Source organism: Schistocerca gregaria, chromosome 7, assembly GCF_023897955.1.
Source record: "Schistocerca gregaria isolate iqSchGreg1 chromosome 7, iqSchGreg1.2, whole genome shotgun sequence".
NCBI classification, from domain to species: Eukaryota; Metazoa; Arthropoda; class Insecta; order Orthoptera; family Acrididae; genus Schistocerca; species Schistocerca gregaria.
The window spans coordinates 272,631,903-272,656,290 of record NC_064926.1 but is presented as its reverse complement, the minus strand read 5'-3'; the positions used below and the strand labels follow the sequence as shown (position 1 = coordinate 272,656,290).

General features: G+C 41.4%; 1 protein-coding gene across 2 annotated transcripts in view; it reads left to right on the top strand.

Annotated features, from left to right (window-relative positions):
* LOC126281974 (sorbitol dehydrogenase-like) overlaps positions 1-15,311 on the top strand; it is a 115,940-nt gene extending 100,629 nt beyond the window's left edge. For both annotated transcript variants that reach the window (XM_049981351.1, XM_049981350.1), the window contains exon 8: positions 14,960-15,311. In XM_049981351.1, coding sequence (XP_049837308.1) covers positions 14,960-15,113 — 154 coding nt within the window. In that variant the 3' untranslated portion in view covers positions 15,114-15,311. The remainder of the gene's footprint in view (positions 1-14,959) is intronic.
* Positions 15,312-24,388: the final 9,077 nt, after the last annotated feature.

Sequence of the window (24,388 nt, the reverse complement as noted above, 5' to 3'; positions counted from 1 at the left end):
TAGTGAGAGTTAGGGGGAAGGATGTAGAGGGATAGTTTGGAAGGGCTAGGAATGAGAAAAGTCACTCAGTCCCAAAAGTTCATTCTGAAGTCTTGTCTCACTGATCTCCCTGTCATCCCCAACCTTCCTGAATATAAAAACTGACCAGCCAGGTCTACCTCTTTTACAGTTTTTGCAATTAATACAATGTATACATTTAGTTAAAGATAAATTCAATCTATAAAAAATCATTCATTTCTGCTAATAATATGTAACAGATCACAAAAGGATACTTAAGTATGTACACATGCAGCTAGACTAACCAAAAATTTTTGAATTAAATTGATAATTATGCATCTACATCAAAAAAGATATAAAATCCCTACTTACCAGGTGATTGCTGGTTAATAGACAGCATCATAGATGATCATGAAAAACAACATTTTGAACACAGGAATTTACAAAAGAGATCTCTTAAAGGGTGACAGAGTTCAATTTTAGAAAATCATAACTATGATATACAAAGCAATATCATAGGTGCTCTAGTTCGTGATCTGTATTCACTAGCCATCAGCAGTAGTAGTTTATAGTTTATATACAGAATTTAGTTTAGTCATTTCCTTACATCCTTCAGTGTAGAACTGGAATGTAACTGTTTACTTTTCTGTGTTGAGTAGCAGTTATTAACTTTTTAAGCTGCTTGCGTATCTTTTGACCTTTAGCACCACTGCCTTTGAAGTGTAGTTTCACATTACCATAAATACCACTGTCACCTGATTCAGTTTAGAATTTGTGACTGCTGAAAGTATTCAGTAGAGCTCTAGTCACTGACCAGTGAGTAGTAGCAGTCAGTCTATTCTGTTTCTTAGTCAGCCTCTTACAGTTTTGATTAGTAGATTTTTGCATCATATTCTAGAGCTAGGCATAGTAGGAAATGTAATTGGACTGTGTTTATCAAGTGTGAACATAAGGGGAATTGGTAGCTGTCTGGAAACACTAGAAGCTGAATTGACCACAGTTGGCAAGCTGCCCTAGGCTGCAAGGACTTTGGGGAAAAATAAACCCAATGTCAACATTTCTTCAAATACACATGATCTGACCTGTTCATCCTCACCAAGAGAGAGCAGTGGATAGTGGTAGGGTCACATATCTCTTCATGGAAGCTGAGTCTTTGTATCATTCACAAATCATCCCATAATGCCTTAGCAACAATCATGAGGTGCTGGGTAATGTTGACAAAACAAGATGACTCTTCTATAGGATCACTGGCTGATTTTCTTGCCAAGTCTAGCAGAGAACTGAGGGTGGGTATGTTCTCTTTCACTTTGCAGTAGTGGTGCTATTTTTATTCTTTCCAGCAAATTAAAACTGTGTATCAGATTGAGGCTCAGACCTGGGGCCTTACCTTTTATGGACAATGATCCTATCAATTGAGGTATCCAGGCTCAAATCACAATCCATTCTCACAGATTTACCTCTGCCAGCAAACACTTACATTTCAAACATTACAGAGGCTCTCCTGTATACCTTGCTGGCCTAGAACTCCTGGAAGAAAGTATATTGAATTTTATGGAGAAACAGATTAGCTCACCTAGGGGATTGTTTCCAGAATGAATCATTCACCCTACAGAGGAGTATGCAGCGCTGTGAAACTATTTCACATACCGGGTACCAAATCAGGATTATAATCCGCAATCTCAACTCATGGGCAAAACTCTACCTTCCAAACTATTGTGACATATGGTGCAATTGTGCATGTGTTGTGTTGTACAAGTTCAGCAAGATTACAATAAAATTAGTTAGTTATTATTAATGTAAAATCAGGTTTTATTTAATCAGTGCTTTTCCTGGCTAATGAGCGTTATTTTGTAAAAGAAATCTCCGCCTGGGAACGTGTAGCAATGTTGTCTGTCAAGCAGTGTAAATGTCACACAGTTAATTCACAAAAGTAATCATTTATAACCAACAAACAAGCTAAGTGTAAGTTAAGTAATCTGAACTAAACAAAATTAATTATTTTTAGTAATTTCAGTGCCGTTATTTAAAAGGCTCTTTGCTAGTTGCAGATCGTTTATCAAAATTAACACTACTGTTATCTCGACGTGGCAACACTTTTCTTTAAGTAAAATGAACAGTTTTGTCACACAATACCATACGTACACGATACTAATGTATTTTCCTGTCAAATTATTTCATAAAAGTTGTTACAAAATACATACATCAGCAGATAAGCATTTATATCATTAAGATGCAGTTTACATTCATAGACGTTCAATGTATTCACAGTTTAACTGGAATTTATTACCTTGGAGTGGGTCCTCAGCCACTAGTACACATATGACTGCAATTAGAACCAACAACTTTTAAGTCTGCATAGAAAATCAATTTAAAACTGCCGCTGCAATCTTTCACTAAGAAGGCAGCTAAAATAAGACAATCACTTATCAATTCTCCTTCAGGCTGTGTTTTAGTCATAATAAATAACATATATTAAATATTTTCCCACCTTCATTATACACATTAACATTTGAATATATTTCTAAATGTTACAAGACACAATATTCACCATTTACCAATAAACTGCACTGTAGATCAATAATGCTAATGGCTCTTTGGTAGCTGAGCAGAAAACTTAACATTTACATCAGAAAAGAATTACAATGAAATTAAACTCCAAACCAAGAAGATTCATTTCAGTAACACATAAACTATATTTTCAAATATCAGTTAGCAACATAACAATATCTTAGTACAGTTTTTTACAGACCTCGTGTTATGAGACATCGATCAGATCTTATGAGTACAATAGCTTGAACAAGAAGAACAACAAGGATTTTTCTACAAAATCATATATAACAAAAGATTAAGATTTTCATTATCTTTTTACATGAGTATTGTCTGAGATAGAATTTTTTACAAGATATTAAATTATGCCATTGACAATAATTATTTATTATGAAGTCATTTTTATTAGTACTATGAGAATAGGATCAAAGTTCAGTCACATTCCACATAGAGTGCTTTTGTGAATATTATTTTGAATAAAATATAGGCATGGATATTACACTGTCATGGACAGTTTTATTTCTGCCAATGCCTCTCCTACATAATGGAAGTAAATCATGAGTTGAGTATGCAAATCACAGGCACTACCTCCAAATGGCAAGGTTCCAGATTTGAGTCCCAGTGCATTATGAAGTAATCAAGTCACCGAGGGAAGTAGTGGACTGGGAAAGAAGGTTGTGTCACTCACTGTGTTTTCTCAGAGGTCTTGCCCAAGATGTGAAAGAGATTCCCTGGTAGTTATTGAAAGTGCTGACTGCAGCTACCTGGAAATCATAGTTCACATCAGTACAAATGGCACCTTCCACCATGGTTCCTTTAGATATCTGAACTGGTTAAGAAAGTTCTCACAATTAGTCTCACTTATTAAAGATAAGTAACCTGCCCCAGCATTGCAAGGATAACATTAACTATCTACAACCAGACGACTTGACTTTGGGGTCCACAAATAAAGTTTATAAAGCAGCATTACATAAGAGAATATCATCACTTTCATATTATAACTGATGCAAAGTATGCAACGTATGCCAGGAAAGTTCTCAGGAGGCACGAATATTACATGTTTCATATTCAATTGACGTTTTGAGTTACATCTCATAACACAGATGGGAGCACATCACAATCAAAGTAATATATTTACAACCAATTTAAATATTGTACTCCAATCGTATTATATAAGTGATTTAATATGTATTGGAGGCTGGCTGACATGGCACAGATAAATAAAAGAAAAATAAAAAAACACGTTTGAGTCACATGTTTATCCATTTGTAGAATCTTATAATACATTCTTAGCTCAAACATAATGAGGTATCTTGAACAGAATGATCAGCATGGCTTCCAAAAACATTGATCATGTGAAACCCAACTCACACTTTTCTTATGAAATATACTGAAAGCTCTGGAACAAGCCAGTCAAGTAGGCAGTATTTCTTATTTTCTTAAAAGCATTTGACTCAGTAAAACACCTACACTTACTGTCAAAAGTATGTCAATATAGGGTACCAAGTGAAATATGTAATTGTGTTGAGGACTTTTTGGTAGGGAGAATGCAGCACAGAAGTAGCTTCAGATGTGCCCCCAGGGAAGTGTGATGGGACCCTTGCTGTTCATGTTGTGTATCAATGACATTGCAGACAATATTAATAGTAACTTCAGACTTTCTGCAAATGATGCAGTTATCTATAATAAAATACTGTCTGAAAGTAGCTGCGTAAATAATCAGTCAGATATGATTAGATTAGATTACATTTACTTACGTTCCAATTGATCCAGAGTGAGGAGGTCCTCCAGGATGTAGAAAATGTCAGAAAAACAACAATACATGACAAATATTTACAACTAAAACAAATAAGCCAATATACCATTCCACATGTCCCAAGTGGAATGATCGTCATTTTTTAATGAACACTTTTTGCACATGGCTAGGTGATTTTAAATCCTTGTGAAGATTATTCTTATTTCTAGTATTGATTTCAAAGTGGTGCAAAAATTGTTAACTTGCTTTAAATGTTCAGAAATGTAAAATTACACACTTCACAAAAGAGAAAAACATAGTATCCTATGACTGTAATGTCAATGAGTCGCTGCTGGAAGCAGCCAACACATACAAATAACTGTGTGGAACACTTTGCTCAGTCATGGATAAAGCAGGTGGTTGTCTCCAGTTTATTTGTAGAATACTGTGGAGGTGCAGTCACTCTACAAAGGAGATTGCTTCAAATCACTCATGTGACCATTTGTAAAATATATTTTTTTTCTCTGATGTATGGGATTCTTACCAGACAGGACGAACAAGGGACATTGAATAAATACAGAGGAGGACACCACAAATGGTCATAGATTTGTCTGATCCATAGGAGAGTGTCACAGAGCTACTGAAGGAACTTATCTGGCAGACTCTTGAATATAGACATAAACTATCCCAAGAAAGTCTGTTAACAAAGTTTCAAGAACCGGCTTTGACTGATGACTCTAGGAATATACTACAACCCCGTATGTATCACTCGCAAAGGGATCATGAGGATAAGATTAGAATAATTACAGCATCCACAGAGTCATTCAAACAATCATTCTTCTCACGGTCAATAAGTGAATAGAACAGGAAGAAAACATAATAACTGGTACAATGGGACATACCATCTTCCATGCACTTCACCATGGTATGCAGAGTATAGATGTAGATGAAGACAATCAATTGTTGAGGCTCATAGCTTTGCCAAGGACTCTTTATGGCAAACTTTTTCGCCATGCCATGCAAAGAACTGTGTCCACATGTAGGTTTGATTCAAGGAAATCAGAAAGATAAAAGATGAGTCATCTGCTGCACTACTGAATAATGTACTGATTGTAAATGAAGAAAAGTTGCTGAAGTACTTTTCAAGGCGTCTTACTTTAAGCATAAAAAAATAAAATATCACATCTTTTGTATTTGCATGTTTTCTCACTGGCAACTGTTCTCAAATGATTAGAAGGAAACTACTTGTTAAAAATATCCAATTCTCTGAAACTGTAAGCCTCACGTCGTAGACCAATGATGAATTGGTTATTTTTGCATTGTTGTCATGTCTATTATGACACTTCAAATTTGAGTAACTCATTGTCTATTGTTCAAAGAATTTGCAGTGAATTAAGACTGCAAATTACAATTGGTAATCTGAGGGAAGCATAAACTGACAACCATCTATACAACTATTTTGAAATATTTTGTATCCATCCACAATAGATTTCTGAACTCCATTCAAGAAGATCGTGCCTATGTCCTTATGACCTTTAAAAGCCCCATAACTCTTCCTTATCAATGGAAATTCATTTAACAATCCTCTGTATAATTTGTTTGTGATTGCACTGGCAACATTACACCCATAAATAGGGAAAAGTGATGCAAAAATGCACACTATTTTATTTTTCGCTTTGAGACCTTTAGTGTGATACCATATAATATGTAGGTCCAAAATACGTAATGGGCAGGATCCTATCAACAATCATGGTTTAGTGAAAATTCAATTTCCCTTGAATGGCCACTTTATCCCACCTTTGCCTACTCCGCAACAACATGTTAGACACCAACAGTGGCAGCATTTTTATTGCTATAAAGAATCAATAGAATCTAGTGGGGTTATTACTGGTTACGACTGCCCAGGGACAGGGAAGGTTACGTATGAGATTGTGCTCAACAAATTTCTTAAAATTCTTTCAAGTAGGTAACCAGAGAACTATTACAAGAGGGTAAACTAAAAGACCCAAACTTTTAATCAATTAACATAGTAGAGTCAATCAGAGACCATAAGGCTGTGCTATTATCAATGACAACACAAGAAGTCTTAAAAGGAATATTAAGAAAGGTAAACAAATATTTTTGTTTGGGAAGAGAGAGACAGGAAGCAAGCTGCAAAGTCTCTGAGTAGTCTACGTCAAACATTCAGCTCTTGGTATAAAGACCCAAGTAAAATTTAAAAGCACTGTGCAATATGCATCAGACACATATGTGCCAAGCACTGTCGTCAGGAATGGAAAACCCACCATGCTTCAACAACTGTGTTAGAATGTTGCCATGAAAATAAAGACATTTTCATCACAGATCTAAGCAAAATGTAAGCCTTGCTGATTTGACAAACAAATGCTGAACATAACCAAAATTAGCACAACCAAGAGCAATGTGAGAAGAATTCAGTTAGTCTAAAATTAAAACTTTGCCAAAAAAAACTGACCAAAATTGCTAAGTAAGGTTGGTAAAGTAAGAAAGTGATCTGAAGTCATCTATTCTAGTTGTCATCAAACTTTTCTGCTCAAGGGCCAATACTGATGTTGCGGGTTGGGACCTTGGATTGTGTTTGCATCAATCTTATTATTAACTGATAACCTACATAAATTAGTGTGTTACGAGCTGCAACAGACTAGCTGTAGTAAGGGTACTAGATGTTGGCTCCAGCCCCCCCAAGTACTGACCATGAAGTCACCACCATTTGGAACGCTTTGTGTCAACTGTTCTCTGTTTCAGATTGCTACTACCCTCAGTGATGCCGAAGTTGTGACACTACAATGCCTGACAAAGTACTGTTAAGTTGTCTGTGTGGGCAGATGATTAATTTATTAATAACAGTAGTTACACTTATAATTAAATGCAATATGAGGCATGAACCAAATGTTTTGAATGTCCTTTTTCTTCTACCCACTGCACTGTATTACAACAGCCTTAATTTAATCATGTATTCCTTGTTACAAAAATGTACCATGTTTGAAGATGATCATGCATTTGTGAATACGTTACTTCTGCTTCAAATGTATACCATAGCTGCAGATTGGTACAAATCACACACACCCATCAGTTGTCAGTACTAGAAGACAAACAATCAAACATTCTCCCTCTCACATCTTTTATTCCACAAGGGCCATGCTACATCTACATCTACATGACTACTCTGCAATTCACATTTAAGTGCTTGGCAGAGGGTTCATCGAACCACAATCATACTATCTCTCTACTATTCCACTCCCGAACAGCGAGCGGGAAAAACGAACACCTACACCTTTCTGTTCGAGCTCTGATTTCTCTTATTTTATTTTGATGATCATTCCTACCTATGTAGGTTGGACTCAACAAAATATTTTCGCATTCGGAAGAGAAAGTTGGTGACTGAAATTTCGTAAAAAGGTCTCGCCGCGACGAAAAACGTCTATGCTGTAATGACTTCTATCCCAACTCGTGTATCATATCTGCCACACTCTCTCCCCTATAACGTGATAATACAAAACGAGCAGCCCTTTTTTGCACCCTTTCGATGTCCTCCGTCAATCCCACCTGGTAAGGATCCCACACCGCGCAGCAATATTCTAACAGAGGATGAACGAGTGTAGTGTAAGCTGTCTCTTTAGTGGACTTGTTGCATCTTCTAAGTGTCCTGCCAATGAAACGCAACCTTTGGCTCACCTTCCTGACAATATTATCTATGTGGTCCTTCCAACTGAAGTTGTTCGTAATTTTAACACCCAGGTACTTAGTTGAATTGACAGCCTTGAGAATTGTACTATTTATCGAGTAATCGAATTCCAACGGATTTCTTTTGGAACTCATGTGGATCATCTCACACTTTTCGTTATTTAGCGTCAACTGCCATCTGACACACCATACAGCAATCTTTTCTAAATCGATTTGCAACTGATACTGGTCTTCGGATGACCTTACTAGACGGTAAATTACAGCCTCATCTGCGAACAATCTAAGAGAACTGCTCAGATTGTCACCCAGGTCATTTATATAGATCAGGAACAGCAGAGATCCCAGGACGCTTCCCTGGGGAACACCTGATATCATTTCAGTTTTACTCGATGATTTGCCGTCTATTACTACGAACTGCGACCTTCCTGACAGGAAATCACGAATCCAGTCGCACAACTGAGACGATACCCCATAGGCCCGCAGCTTGATTAGAAGTTGCTTGTGAGGAACGGTGTCAAAAGCTTTCCGGAAATCTAGAAATACGGAATCAACTCGAGATCCCTGTTGATAGCGGCCATTACTTCGTGCGAATAAAGAGCTAGCTGCGTTGCACAAGAGCGATGTTTTCTGAAGCCATGCTGATTACGTGTCAATAGATCGTTCCCTTCGAGGTGATTCATAATGTTTGAATACAGTACATGCTCCAAAACCCTACTGCAAACCGACGTCAATGATATAGGTCTGTAGTTAAATGGATTACTCCTACTACCCTTCTTGAACACTGGTGCAACCTGCGCAATTTTCCAATCTGTAGGTACAGATCTATCGGTGAGCGAGCGGTTGTATATGAGTGCTAAGTAGGGAGCTATAGTATCAGCGTAATCTGAAAGGAACCTAATCGGTATACAATCTGGACCTGAAGACTTGCCCGTATCAAGCGATTTGAGTTGCTTCGCAACCCCTAAGGTATCTACTTCTAAGAAACTCATGCTAGCAGATGTTCGTGTTTCAAATTCTGGAATACTCCATTCGTCTTCCCTGGTGAAGGAATTTCGGAAAACTGCGTTCAATAACTCTGCTTTAGTGGCACAGTCGTCGATAACAGTACCATCGACACTGCGCAGCGAAGGTATTGACTGCGTCTTGCCGCTTGTGTACTTTACATACGACCAGAATTTTTTTGGATTTTCTACCAAATTTTGAGACAATGTTTTGTTGTGGAACCTATTAAATGCATCTCGCATCGAAGTACGTGCCAAATTTCGCGCGTCTGTAAATTTTAGCCCATCTTCGGGATTTCGCGTTCTTCTGAACTTCGCATGCTTTTTCCGTTGCCTCTGTAACAGCGTTCGGACCTTTTTTGTGTACCACGGGGGATCCGTTCCATCTCTTACCAATTTATGAGGTATGAATATCTCAATTGCTGTTGCTACTATATCTTTGAATTTGAGCCACATCTCGTCTACATTCGCATAGTCAGTTCGGAAGGAATGGAAATTGTCTTTTAGGAAGGCTTCTAGTGACACTTTATCCGCTTTTTTAAATAAAATTATTTTGCGTTTGTTTCTGAGGGATTTGGAAGAAATGGTACTGAGCCTAGCTACAACGACCTTGTGATCACTAATCCCTGTATCAGTCATGATGCTCTCTATCAGCTCTGGATTGTTTGTGGCTAAGAGGTCAAGTGTGTTTTCGCAACCATTTACAATTCGAGTGGGTTCGTGGACTAACTGCTCAAAATAATTTTCAGAGAAAGCATTTAGGACAATCTCGGAAGACGTTTTCTGCCTACCACCGGTTTTGAACAAGTATTTTTGCCAACATACCGAGGGTAGGTTGAAGTCCCCACCAACTATAACCGTATGAGTGGGGTATTTATTTGTTACGAGACTCAAACTTTCTCTGAACTGTTCCACAACTGTTAGCCCCTGAGGTAAATGGCCAGATACACTTGCTTCATGGGCAAATTCACCAATATCAATTAAAATTAAGCATATCTTAAAATATTATCATCTCCTAAGAGGCTCTTAACTTTAGCTGACTGTTAGGATTTGGCTGTAGTTGCTAGATGCATATGATTATAAAACATGCCTAAGGACCATGAGCCACAGTTTTACAGCTACTGATCTATTCAGCTGCTCTGTGACCATATTGGTGCAAAGGGAGAATGTGACAGACAAAAGGCCACAGTATTAAAATTGGTTTTCCAGAATTATGAATGATTTATAAAACAGTTCATCCTTTCAATCATTGCACAAATGTTGAAAGGGTGGATGTTGAGATGAGTGCTTGTATGATAAATATTAACTAAAATTGCCCAAGAGACAAAAATACATCCATTTATACACTCCTGGAAATGGAAAAAAGAACACATTGACACCGGTGTGTCAGACCCACCATACTTGCTCCGGACACTGCGAGAGGGCTGTACAAGCAATGATCACATGCACGGCACAGCGGACACACTAGGAACCGCGGTGTTGGCCGTCGAATGGCGCTAGCTGCGCAGCATTTGTGCACCGCCGCCGTCAGTGTCAACCCGTTTGCTGTGGCATACGGAGCTCCATCGTAGTCTTTAACAATGGTAGCATGCCGCGTGGATGTGAACCGTATGTGCAGTTGACGGACTTTGAGCGAGGGCATATAGTGGGCATGCGAAAGGCCGGGTGGACGTACCGCCGAATTGCTCAACACGTGGGGCGTGAGGTCTCCACAGTACATCGATGTTGTCGCCAGTGGTCGGCGGAAGGTGCACGTGCCCGTCGACCTGGGACCGGACCGCAACGACGCACGGATGCACGCCAAGACCGTAGGATCCTACGCAGTGCCATAGGGGACCGCACCGCCACTTCCCAGCAAATTAGGGACACTGTTGCTCCTGGGGTATCGGCGAGGACCATTCGCAACCGTCTCCATGAAGCTGGGCTACGGTCCCGCACAACGTTAGGCCGTCTTCCGCTCACGCCCCAACATCGTGCAGCCCGCCTGTGTCGCAACAGGCGTGAATGGAGGGGCGAATGGAGACGTGTCGTCTTCAACGATGAGAGTCGCTTCTGCCTTGGTGCCAATGATGGTCGTATGCGTGTTTGGCGCCGTGCAGGTGAGCGCCACAATCAGGACTGCATACGACCGAGGCACACAGGGCCAACACCCGGCATCATGGTGTGGGGAGCGATCTCCTACACTGGCCGTACACCTCTGGTGATCGTCGAGTGGACACTGAATAGTGCACGGTACATCCAAACCGTCATCGAACCCATCGTTCTACCATTCCTAGACCGGCAAGGGAACTTGCTGTTCCAACAGGACAATGCATGTCCGCATGTATCCCGTGCCACCCAACGTGCTCTAGAAGGTGTAAGTCAACTACCCTGGCCAGCAAGATCTCCGGATCTGTCCCCCATTGAGCATGTTTGGGACTGGATGAAGCGTCGTCTCACGCGGTCTGCACGTCCAGCACGAACGCTGGTCCAACTGAGGCGCCAGGTGGAAATGGCAATGCAAGCCGTTCCACAGGACTACATCCAGCATCTCTACGATCGTCTCCATGGGAGAATAGCAGCCTGCATTGCTGCGAAAGGTGGATATACACTGTACTAGTGCCGACATTGTGCATGCTCTGTTGCCTGTGTCTATGTGCCTGTGGTTCTGTCAGTGTGATCATGTGATGTATCTGACCCCAGGAATGTGTCAATAAAGTTTCCCCTTCCTGGGACAATGAATTCACGGTGTTCTTATTTCAATTTCCAGGAGTGTAGTACGGCATCAGCTCATTTCCAGTTACTGGACTCATAATGGGTACAAAGGAATTAGAAAGAAATGCACATGGTTCCCACTTTCAAGAAGGGTCATCAGGCAATTGCACATAATTATAAGCTTATGCTGACAATAGCAAGTTGTTGTAGAACTGTGGAACACATTTGCATACAGTTCCACAATGCCTTCACATCGAGGTTTCAGAAAAAAAAATATGGCCTTGTTTTAATTCAGCCAGCTAAGTATATTTATCTGTTAAAAATGATGCTACAACATCATGTCTTGGTGTTACACCCCCCCCCCCCCCCCACACACACACACACACACACACACACATAATACGACTGCTTTAGGAAGCTCTATAAATTGTCAGCAGTGAAGTCGTGGCTTAAATTTTTGTGCAAAATGTATTAACATAACAAAAGCCAACTTTGTTGATATTAGCATGACCTCTGTGTACTGCTGATCATAGTGAGAATTTTTTTTCCTTCCTTTGGGATGTCTATTGCTGATGGTGGTTTTATCATGTCACTGACTGTCATTGTTTTTGATGTTGTTGTTGTTGTTGTTGTCTTCAGTCCTGAGACTGGTTTGCTGCAGCTTTCCATGCAACTCTATTCTGTGCAAGCTTCTTCATCTCCCAGTACCTACTGCAACCTACATCCTTCAGAATCTGCTTAGTGTATTCATCTCTTGGTCTCCCTCTACGATTTTTACCCTCCACGCTGCCCTCCAATACTAAAATGATGATCCCTTGATGCCTCAGAACGTGTCCTACCAACTGATCCCTTCTTCTGTTCAAGTTGTGCCATAAACTTCTCTTCTCCCCAATCCTATTCAATACTTCCTCATTAGTTATGTGATCTACCCATCTAATCTTCAGCATTCTTCTGTAGCACCACATTTCTAAAGCTTCTAGTCTCTTCTTGTCCAAACTATTTATTGTCCATGTTTCACTTCCATACATGGCTACACTCCATACTAACACTTTCAGAAAAGACTTCCTGACACTTAAATTTATACTCGATGTTAACAAATTTCTCTTCTTCATAAACGCTTTCCTTGCCATTGCCAGTCTACATTTTATATCCACTCTACTTCGACCATCATCAGTTATTTTACTTCCTAAATAGCAAACCTCCTTTACTACTTTAAGTGTCTCATTTCCTAATCTAATTCCCTCGGCATCACCCGATTTAATTTGACTACATTCCATTATCCTCGTTTTGCTTTTCTTGATGTTCATCTTATATCCCCCTTTCAAGACAGTGTCCATTCCGTTCAACTGCTCTTCCAAGTCCTTTGCTGTCTCTGACAGAATTACAATGTCATCGGCAAACCTCAAAGTTTTTACTTCTTCTCCATGAATTTTAATACCTACTCCGAATTTTTCTTTTGTTTCCTTTACTGCTTGCTCAATATACAGATTGAATAACATCAGGGAGAGGCTACAACCCTGTCTCACTCCCCTCCCAACCACTGCTTACCTTTCATGCCCCTCGACTCTTATGACTGCCATCTGGTTTCTGTACAAATTGTAAATAGCCTTTCGCTCCCTGTATTTTACCCCTGTCACCTTCAGAATTTGAAAGAGAGTATTCCAGTCAACATTGTCAAAAGCTTTCTCTAACTCTACAAACGCTAGAAACATAGGTTTGCCTTTTCTTAATCTTTCTTCTAAAATAAGTCGTAAGGTCAGTATTGCCTTACGTGTTCCAACATTTCTACGGAATCCAAACTGATCCTCCCCGAGGTCCGCATCTACCAGTTTTTCCATTTGTCTGTAAAGAATTCGCGTTAGTATTTTGCAGCTGTGACTTATTAAACTGATAGTTCGGTAATTTTCACATCTGTCAGCACTTGCTTTCTTTGGGATTGGAATTATTATATTCTTCTTGAAGTCTGAGGGTATTTCGCCTGTCTCGTACATCTTGCTAACCAGCTGGTAGAGTTTTGTTATGACTGGCTCTCCCATGGCCGTCAGTAGTTCTAATGGAATGTTGTCTACTTCGGGGGCCTTGTTTCGACTCAGGTATTTCAGTGCTCTGTCAAACTCTTCACGCAGTATCTTATCTCCCACTTTGTCTTCATTTACATCCTCTTCCATTTCCATAATATTGTCCTCAAGTACATTGCCCTTGTGTAAACCTTCTATATACTCCTTCCACCTTTCTGCCTTCCCTTCTTTGCTTAGAACTGGGTTGCCATCTGAGCTCTTGATATTCATACACGTGGTTCTCTTCTCTCCAAAGGTCTCTTTAATTTTCCTGTAGGCAGTATCTATCTTACCCCTAGTGAGATAAGCTTCTACATCCTTACATTTGTCCTCTAGCCATCCCTGCTTAGCCATTTTGCACTTCCTGTCGGTCTCATTTTTGAGACGTTTGCATTCCTTTTGGCCTGCTTCATTTACTGCATTTTTATATTTTCTCCTTTCATCAATTAAATCCAATATTTCTTCTGTTACCCAAGGATTTCTAGCAGCCCTCGTCCTTTTACCTACTTGATCCTCTGCTGCCTTCACTACTTCATCCCTCAGAGCTACCCATTCTTCTTCTACTGTATTTACCAAGTGTTAGCTATGATTAAGTTATGCTCTGTGCAAAATTCTACCAGACGGCTTCCTCTTTCATTTCTTAGCCCCAATCTATAACCACCTACTATGTTTCCTTCTCTCCCTTTTCCTACTGCTGAATTCCAGTCACCCATGACTATTAAATTTTCGTATCCCTTCACTACCTGAATAATTTCTTTTATCTCATCATACATTTCTTCAATTTCTTCGTCATCTGCAGAGCTAGTTGGCATATAAACTTCTACTACTGTAGTAGGCATGGGCTTTGTGTCTCTCTTGGCCACAATAATGCGTTCACTATGCTGTTTGTAGTAGCTTACCCGCACTCCTATTTTTTTATTCATTATTAAACCTACTCGTGCATTACCCCTATTTGATTTTGTATTTATAACCTTGTATTCACCTGACCAAAAGTCTTGTTCCTCCTGCCACCGAACTTCACTAATTCCCACTATATCTAACTTTAACCTATCCATTTCCCTTTTTAAATTTTCTAACCTACCTGCCCGATTAAGGGATCTGACATTCCACGCTCCGATCCATAGTATGCCAGTATTCTTTCTCGTCATTACACTCACACTCACTAAATTCAATTAAGTTAGTGAAATAAGCTCGTTACTAATAAGTTCTTGTATGTAATTTTTCAGCTATCCTGCATCACTGTCACTGATTGCCTCACAAAAAGTGGATCTCAAGAGCTTAATTACACATAACTTCCATTTAAAGGACACAGAGAAGGCAATCCAGACTGCTATATCGAAAGAAGGGAATCCCATTAAAATAATGCTTCACTGCAATTAATCTACACACCCTTCAAAAGTTGTCTCCTCACAAATATATAATCACTTGTGTTACTGTATTATTGTACTATATCTTGCTATTTTACATTCAAAACTTGGGAAAATGATTGTATGATAAGTAAAGATAAACTATGTTATTTTTCTCCACTAGAAGTGTAACACATTGATTGCATTGACGGAATAAATTGTTGAATAATCATCAATTCTATTATGTAAATGAAATTACCTTTTGTGAGTAATGTTTTTTGCTGATTTACACCCATAATATGAAGTTGACAGTATTATGTAAAGGATAGTTGCTCCTCATCATATAGCAGAGATGCTGAGTCACAGATAGGCAGAACAAAAAGACTGTCAAACAAAGTTTCCTTACTTCTAGCCAGAACCCAGTCCCAAATACTGTTCCTGCATTGTTGCTTGGCTCCATGGAATGCCCCTGAAGAGCATTAATATCAAATTAAGTATTTCTGGCTGCAACCCCTCCTTCCACAATTACCTCCATCTCTTCAGTTTCAATGAGTCCTTAACCCTCACCAATATAATCCTGCAAAACCATGTCAATTAGGCATAAAGCCTCCTTGCAGCACCTCCTCTCCATTTGTAAATTCTCCTCCTGCTATGCAATCCCAAATTTCTGGATCCCATTTCACACACTGAAATTCTCGCCCTCCACGAACTAGAACAGCATGCACAATGCCACCTCAAAAGACTCTCCACCCTGATACCTGAGCTTCTCCTGGCGTAAACTATGTTCAAAGTACTTACGGGCATTCAGCCAGGTTGAATTTTCGACAACTGCCGATATTTCGGTGGATGCACACTCCGCCATTTTCAAGGCTTAATTGGCAGTTAAGCCTTGAAAATGGCGGAGTGTGCATCCGCCGAAATATCGGCAGTTGTCGAAAATTCAACCTGACTGCATGCCCGTAAGTACTTTGAACTCTCCACCCTGTTCACTACTAACTCCTGCCTTGGACTACCACTATCCACCACCTCTACAGCAATGCCCAGACAACCTCCACATCCCCTCATAGCTGATAGACTCGCCTTGCTGACCTACAACATTTACTCCATCCTCAAAAACTACCGGCCACCACCACAGAGAATCCAGAACATAAACAGACCCAAAACACAGCCATGAACCTTTCTGCCAAAAGCTTTAGCCCAACAAAAGTATCAGTCCTTTCCAAAGGCCTCACCTTTCACCCCACTCCCAAATTCAGTAAGGCAGGACTTGCTAAAGACTTTCTCTCCTTCTCCTGGTCCCTACATTGGAACAACTCTTTCACCACCAACCCCACCAATCAGATCCAACCAAAGATCAATGTTGAACCCTGCCTGACTCTGTTCACTCCTCCATCCAACCACGATCCACCACTACTGATCCCAAATTACCCTCTGTTAACTTTCCAGAAATTCTTAACCTAAAATCTTGTGTCACTACCATTCCCCAAAACCCTCACAAGGAAAACTACCCTTACATCCACAGAAATAAGTGCAATCCACCACCTGAAAACTGATCCCAACCTTATAATCCTACCTGCTGACGAAGGCTCCACCACTGTTGTTTGTGAACAGCAAAGATTACCTGGCAGAATGACTCTGCCAGCTACCAAATTCATCTACCTACAAACCCTGCCACAGTGACCCCATTACAAAAATCCGGCAGGATCTCCAGTCTCTCCTCAGATTCTTAGGCCCAGCCCAGAACCTCTCCCTACAGTCCATCTCTTTCCTCGGCCCTACCACTACCCATACTCCTACCTTCCATACGCTTCCTGAAGTCCAGAGTATCCCATTGTAGTCAGTTACTGGCCCCCACTAAAAGTATCTCTTCTCTCACAGACCAACACCTTCAGCCTGTTACCAGCAACTCTACCCTCCCATAGAAGAGACACCAATCATTTCTTCCACTGACAGTCCACAGTTCCTGTTCCTTTACAACATGGGCCCTGCTCATCATATTAACACCACCTTCCTTTACACTAACATCCCGAATTCCCATGGCCTTGGCACTACTGGACACTACCTTTCCCACCACCTGATGAATTCCAACTTACAACCTCCTTCCCAGTCGCCATGACCAACTATATTCTCACCCATAACTATTTCTCATTTGAAGACATCACCTACAAACAAATCTGGGGTATGGCTATGGGCACCCACATGACACCATCCTATGCCAACCTGTTAATTGGCTATCTTGAGAAATCCTTTCCAACCATAGAGAATCCCAAAACCCTCATCAGATTCAGACTCGTTGAGGACATTTTCATGACCCTCCAGCTCAAGGGTGAGGACACCCTATCAACATTCCTCCAGAACCTCAACATCTTCTCCCCATTCACTTCATCCGGTCCTCCTCAACCCACAAAGCCACATTACTTGCTGTTGACATCCACCTCAAAGATGGCTACATCAGTACTCCTGTCCATATCAAACCTACTAACCACCAGCAATACTTCCACTTCCAACAGCTGCGACCCATTCCATTCCAAGAAGTCCCTTCCATACGGCCTAGCCACCCATGGCCATCGCATTTGTAGTGATGAGCAGTCCCTCTCGAAATATGCTGAGGGTCACCCTCCCAACCTAGTATGAAAACAAAATTTCACTTGCCTTATCACTCCAGTCTCCCACTACCTCCCAAAGTCCCACTGTCCAGCCACAGAAGCGCGTTCCCCTTGTACCTAGTACCACCCAGGACTGAAGCAACTGAATCGTATCCTCTGCCAGGGTTTTGACTACCTCTTGTCATGCCCTGAAATAAGGAATGTTCTACCCACTATCCTTCCCACCCTTCCCACTATGGTATTCTGCCACCCATCAAACCTCCCTTGTCCATCCCTGTACAACCCCTTCTCCCAACCCCTTGTCTCATGGCTCCAATCCCTGTAATATACTTAGATGCAAGACCTGTCTCACAAATTTTCCCACCACTACCTACTCCAGTTCAGTCACAAGCATTGCCTATCCCATCAAAGACAGAGCTACTTGTAAAACCAGTCATGTGATCTACCAGTTAAGCTGGGCATGACAACCAAGCAGCTTTCTGATCATTTTAATGGCCAACAACAAACTGTGGCCAAGAAACAGCTGGACCACTCGGACGCTGAGCGTGCTGCCCAACACGACATTTTTCATTTCAATGACTGCTTCACAGCCTGTGCCATCTGAATCCTTCCCACCAAACCCAGCTTTTCCGAACTGCGCATGGGGAAACTCTCCCTACAATATATCCTATGTTCCTGTAACCTGACTGGCCTTAACTTCATTAGGCATTGTCGACCCACCTCTCCCCTTCCCTGTTCCCAATCCAGCACTAAACAGCCTTCTGTTCCACCAAGCACTAAACAGCCTTCTGTTCCACCAATGCATCCACAGTCTCTTTACTTCTCTCCTTTTCCTCTGCTCCCATCCCATGCCATCCTCTCCATCCTTCATCTAACTTCCCAAGAGCATCTAGATGCCCTATCATCTCCCCATCTTGTACCCATATGCTGCCACAAGCAGCACTTTACCATCCACCATCCCTAACCTACTATCCCTCCCCATTCCCACCAGAGCTTCCTCCTTACCCTCACCACCTAGTCTGCTTCCCCCCCATCTGCTTTTAGTCTGGCCTTGGCAGCCAGAGGTTGTGGTAACGTGTGAGTAATTTGCATTGTGTGTGTGTGTGTGTGTGTGTGTGTGTGTGTGTGTGTGTTTGTTGTCTTATTCTGATGAAAGCCCGTTTACCCGAAAGCTTTGTTTGACAGCCATCTGCGACTCAGCAACCCCACTATATGGTGAGTAGCAAATATCCATTTCATATTACTGTCATTACTCCATCCTGGATTTCCATAATATGGAGTTGGTATTTTATACTAAACGAAATGTATGAAACAGATGCTCTTACTTATATAACTTGTGGAAACAGAGCATTCAGGGATAAAGCTTACACAACCTTTATTTTCTGGAAAAAAGAGAATCTTTTTTAGCCTCTGATTCTCATAAATGTTCTTTAGGAGATAGAATACAGACAGACAGAGATGTACTGTTATGGCAGTAAATACAAAAATCATAGACCCAAGAAACATTGTCACAAGAGGCACAAAGGCAGATACAATTCGTTACAGACAACTGTGTTATTCTGTAATGAATAGGCACCACTAAGTTTAGAATCACTGTAGCTTTTGAAAAAAGCTGAGCAGCTTGAAGTAATTATTAGTTCAATTGCTTATCTTCAAGGAGACGTTCATTATTCTGCTTTTGTCAGTTACTTTACGTACCTCACCATGGTCTTGCAGTTCATTTTGATGACATTTTCCAGGACATGGAAACTTCACTGAAGTTTTAACTTTTTTCACTTCCACTCAAATAAGTTCAAGTTTTGTTAAGTGGCATTAATAAGGAAGCCGTCTTGTCATGATGTCAATATTTATCTCATCAATATCAAATGTTGGGAATTGTGATGTGAAGTGACACACATTCTAACTACAATATTCTTTTTCTTTTCCAAACTATCTTCAGCAGTAACTTGACATTCAAATAATCTCAAGATTTAATTTTTTCAGATGAGAGGATAATACTGAATTTGGAAGAAAATAATTTTGAAACCAATTTAAAACTTTTCATGAGAAACTTCTTCATAGCATCCAAACATTTTCTATGTCCTGAGAAGCACTTGACTTCCACAGATAAAGAAACATCATGCACCTCCATGCAAAATAATCACCAAAGAGGAGTACCACAGCTTTATCCTTGTGATTAATCCAATAGCCTGGTCTTTACTAATGTTTTGTCAAACCATTTTATATCTTTAAAATTGTGTGATTCATTTAACATAAAAAACTCTATAAATATAAAGCCTGAAATATTTTTGTAGTTGAAACCGACATTTATAAAAATGAGTGTCACCAATGCACCCTTAAAAACAACAAATCAGTTCTAAGAATTTAGTACTATTCTAGTCTTGACTGTATTAACAAGCATCTTTGGCAGCAATATGATTTTCCTGAAAATATGCTTTGAAGTGAGGTCCAACCTACCTACATCCTTCCCACACCACATTAGTTTTTAATGAAGGAGGAAAAAATAAAAACTCTCAGTTGACAATGACAATGTAGGTCAGTCAGTGACAGAAAAGGAATATCAATTGCATGGAATCAATAGTGTCTTCAAAACAGTTTATCAGATGAAAATTGACAAATGTAAAACAAGAGTAATGGAATTTTGTCAAGTAGAATATTCATGTGACACTGAGACAATTAGTGTGGGAAACTAAAAGTAGTACACGAGTCTTGCTATCTGATGATTATCAAAGCAAAGGGGATATAGAAGGCACACTGACAACAGTAAGAAAATCACTTATGAAAAACAGAAATGTGTCAATATTAAAGAGAAACATAAGTGACAGTAATATTTTGTCGAGGGTGCGTAAAAGAGTGAGAGACAGAGGCAGGGGGGAGAAAGAGAGGGAGGGAGGAGGGAGATGGATGGAGAGAGAGAGAGAGAGAGAGAGAGAGAGATTAATTCCTAGTGCTGTTTTGATAGTCTTCTTACATTCTCTCTCATGCACCATAACATTTTGATATGATTGTGTTGTAATAATAAATATGTTATTATACTTCCAACAACATAAATCTGGAGATAGAATACATCTAAAGCAGCCAAATGCATTAGTACATGTGTTCACATTTCCGTACAGGAGATGCAGTATGGTTAGGTGTTATTTTGTCTCAGTTAATGATATAATGACCAAAGTGGTTGATTACTATGGTGGATGGTGGAGTGGAGTACCTTGAGGTCAGAATGTCAATAGACTACCACCCTGAGCTGGGTATCAGTGGAAATGTGACTGGATGCCTTGTGGATGCCCGACAGGACATCAAAGAAACAGCTTTGTAAAATCATTCATTACTACTCAGTATTACAATATTGTGTTTCTCTCTCTCTCTCTCTCTCTCTCTCTCTCTCTCTGATTCAAGCATAGCTCACCTGAGGACATTCATACATAGCTTTGCATCTTCTTGGAGATTAACAGCACCTTTTATGTTTTGATCACAGTTTTCTATTGCACTGGTGGGGATGAATCATGAATCACTGGTAATGCCCATCCACACTTGTCATAGGAAACCAAACCAACACATGAAGTTTAGCTCCATTAATATTAATCTCAACCACTAACCTATGATAAAATAATGACAAATTCCGTTCTGTTGGATCAACTATGTGCAGCATTTCTGCTGTCAATACCTGCTGTACCTTCTGAAGTTCAGCTACGACCTGTCTTGAACATAGTAATGAAGAATTTAATAACCTATGCACTATGCAAGGTATCACCTGCTGCAATGCTGTCACCGGTGTGGTGTGTTGGGGCTTATGGGCGCTCAACATCGAGATCATCAGCACCCTGACACGCATTGAAAGGAACGAATGTGGACAGACCTAAGAAAACTAAAGCACACATTCAAGGAAAGCAGGAAAATGTTACATAAGAAAGTAAAACCTAAGGAAAGGGAAACATAGCAACAAGAATGTCACAGGAAATTGTTATTGGCTGCCCACTTACATAAAATATGGGCTAGCTTGCCACACAGTGAGCAAATTAAAATCCTCTCCCTAAAATCTTTGTAAAAACATTTGACATGTCACAGAACTTTAAAACTTTAGCCACATTCATCCGAGTGTTGCCTAAAAGAGATGGCAGGTCCGCTGGCAAGTCAGCTGCGGCCCGCTGGTCAGAAAATAAAACGCAATCCAATAAAACGTGCCGCACAGTGACCTGGACACCGCAAGCAGCACACATTGGGGGGTCCTCTCGCCGGAGCAGGTAGCCATGCGTCATAGGGCTGTGGCCTATTCGAAGCCGAGTGAGGAGAACCTCGTCCCGTCGATGGGGCTGAAAGGAAGTACACCACACACGCGTTGTGGGCTTGACTATACGGAGCTTATTGTCAGTCACTTCCAGCCACTCATCCTCCCACCGACGCATAACCCGTAAGTTCAACAGCGAGGTGAGTGCGTGCAAGGGGATAGCACACTGAGATACGTGTGGGGCGAGACACGCCTCCTTGGCTGCGAGATCTGCCCTTTCACTCCCAGCAATGCCGACATGCCCCGGAACCCAGCAGAAAGCTACAATCTTCCCCAGTCGCTGTAGTCGGAGGAGGGCATCCTGGATGGTCTTGACAGTTTTGTCTGCCAGATACAAACGTTGCAATAAGTGAAGGGCACTGAGTGAATCGGAACAGACAAGAAATTTAGGAGAGGAAGAATGTCTCATGTGCTCCAGTGCCCGCAAGATCACAGACAATTCTGCATCAATGACAGCAAAAGTCTGAGGCAGGCGGACCTTGAAGACACGATCTGGAAAAACAACTGAGCAATCAACAGAATCCCCTTGTTTCGACCCATCCGTAAAAACAGCTACATAGTTGTGGTGCTCAGATAAAATGGCAGAAAATGCTGCATTAAAAACGGTGGAAGGAGTGCAATCTCTCTTGTACTGCAATAAATCTAAAATCACTCCGGGCCTCTTCAGTAACCAGGGTGGCAGGCAGTTAAAACCCTTGATTTGGGGTTGTACAGACGCCACACCGAGGGACTCTAGTTGCACATGGATCCCAAACGGCAACGTAGCCCGGGGACGGCAGGAAAAAAGGTGGTCCAGAGGTGGATGGGCAACAAGATGGTGAGCAGGCGAGCTGGGAGCTGCAAGAAACTTACAAGCCTGGCGCACCAGCAGGAGCTGCCGCCGGATGGTAAGTGGCGGTTCCCCAGCCTCAGCACAGAGGCTGGGTATGGGACTGGTCCGATAAGCACCCGTGGCCAGTCGAATCCCAGCATGGTGAACAGCGTCAAGGATCTGCAAATAAGAAGGCCTCGCTGACCCATATACTGTGCACCGATAGTCCAACCGTGAACGCACGAAAGCTCGGTAAAATTGAAGGAGACACACCCTGCCCGCTCCCCAAGATCTGTGGCTGAGGCACTTGAGTGCCTTCAGGGTTCTGGCTTTCAAGTCACGTAGGTGTGGCAGCCATGACAACCTGTAGTCAAAAATTAGTCCCAGAAACCGCACTGTGTCTCTAAAATGTAGGACAGTATCCCCCATATGCAAGGCAGGCAAAGTAAAAAGACGACGAAAACGATTAAAATGAACACAAACACACTTATCGGCAGAGAACTGAAAACCCGTCTTTGCAGCCCACTCCTCTAATCGCCGCACTGTTAGCTGCAACTGACGGCTCACGGTTGCAACACTGGAGGAGGAACAGAAAACAGCAAAGTCGTCCACAAATAAGGAGCACTGTACTGGACTCCACACTGTAGACGTTATATTGTTGATGGCTATGGCAAAGAGGGTAACACTTAAAACGCTGCCCTGGGGGACACCGTTCTCTTGCTCAAAGCGATCAGACAGTGTGTTACCAACACGGGTCCGAAAAAACCGCTGAGACAGGAAAGACCGAATGAAAATCGGGAGACGGCCACGAAAGCCCCATTGACGCAGTTGTGCAAGAATACAGTATCTCCAAGTAGTATCACATGCCTTACTGATATCAAAGAAGATACCAATACAGTGATGCTGATGGAGAAAAGCCTGCTGAATAGCCGTCTCTAGGAGGGTCAGGTTGTCGACTGTGGACCGAAATTTTCGGAATCCACACTGAAAGCGGCTAAGGAGCTGTCTGGTCTCTAACAGCCAGACCAGACGCCGGTTAACCATCCGTTCCAGGGTGTTTCCGACACAGCTTGTCAAGGAGATACTACGATAACTACTGGGACATGTGCGATCCTTTCCTGGTTTGAAGAGAGGGATGAGAATTGCCTCCCGACACGAGGTGGGGGACACTCCTGTCTTCCATATGCGATTAAAACATTCGAGGAGGATTTCCTTTGACGCCGCTGGCAGATGTCGAAGCATGGAGTACCGGATGCGGTCGTAACCTGGTGCAGTGTCAGAAGTCTCACTAAGAGCCGATTCAAGTTCCCACATGGAGAAAGGAGAGTTATAAGCCTCAGAACTGTTCGACCGAAAGTCCAAGTTCGCTCTTTCGAGAGTCGCACGGTAGCGACGAAACACTGGATCCTGCTTTGCAGTGGCAGTACTTTGTGCAAAATGCTCTGCCAGCGTCTAAGCAATGGCTCTGGGTGTCATTTGGAGGCATCCCTGGTTCAGGACAGCAGCTATTGGTAAACGGCAATGTTTACTGGAAATCCTCCGGATGGCTTCCCATACTTTTGTGGAACAAGTGGAATGGTTGATGGAGTCCAGGAACGCCTGCCATG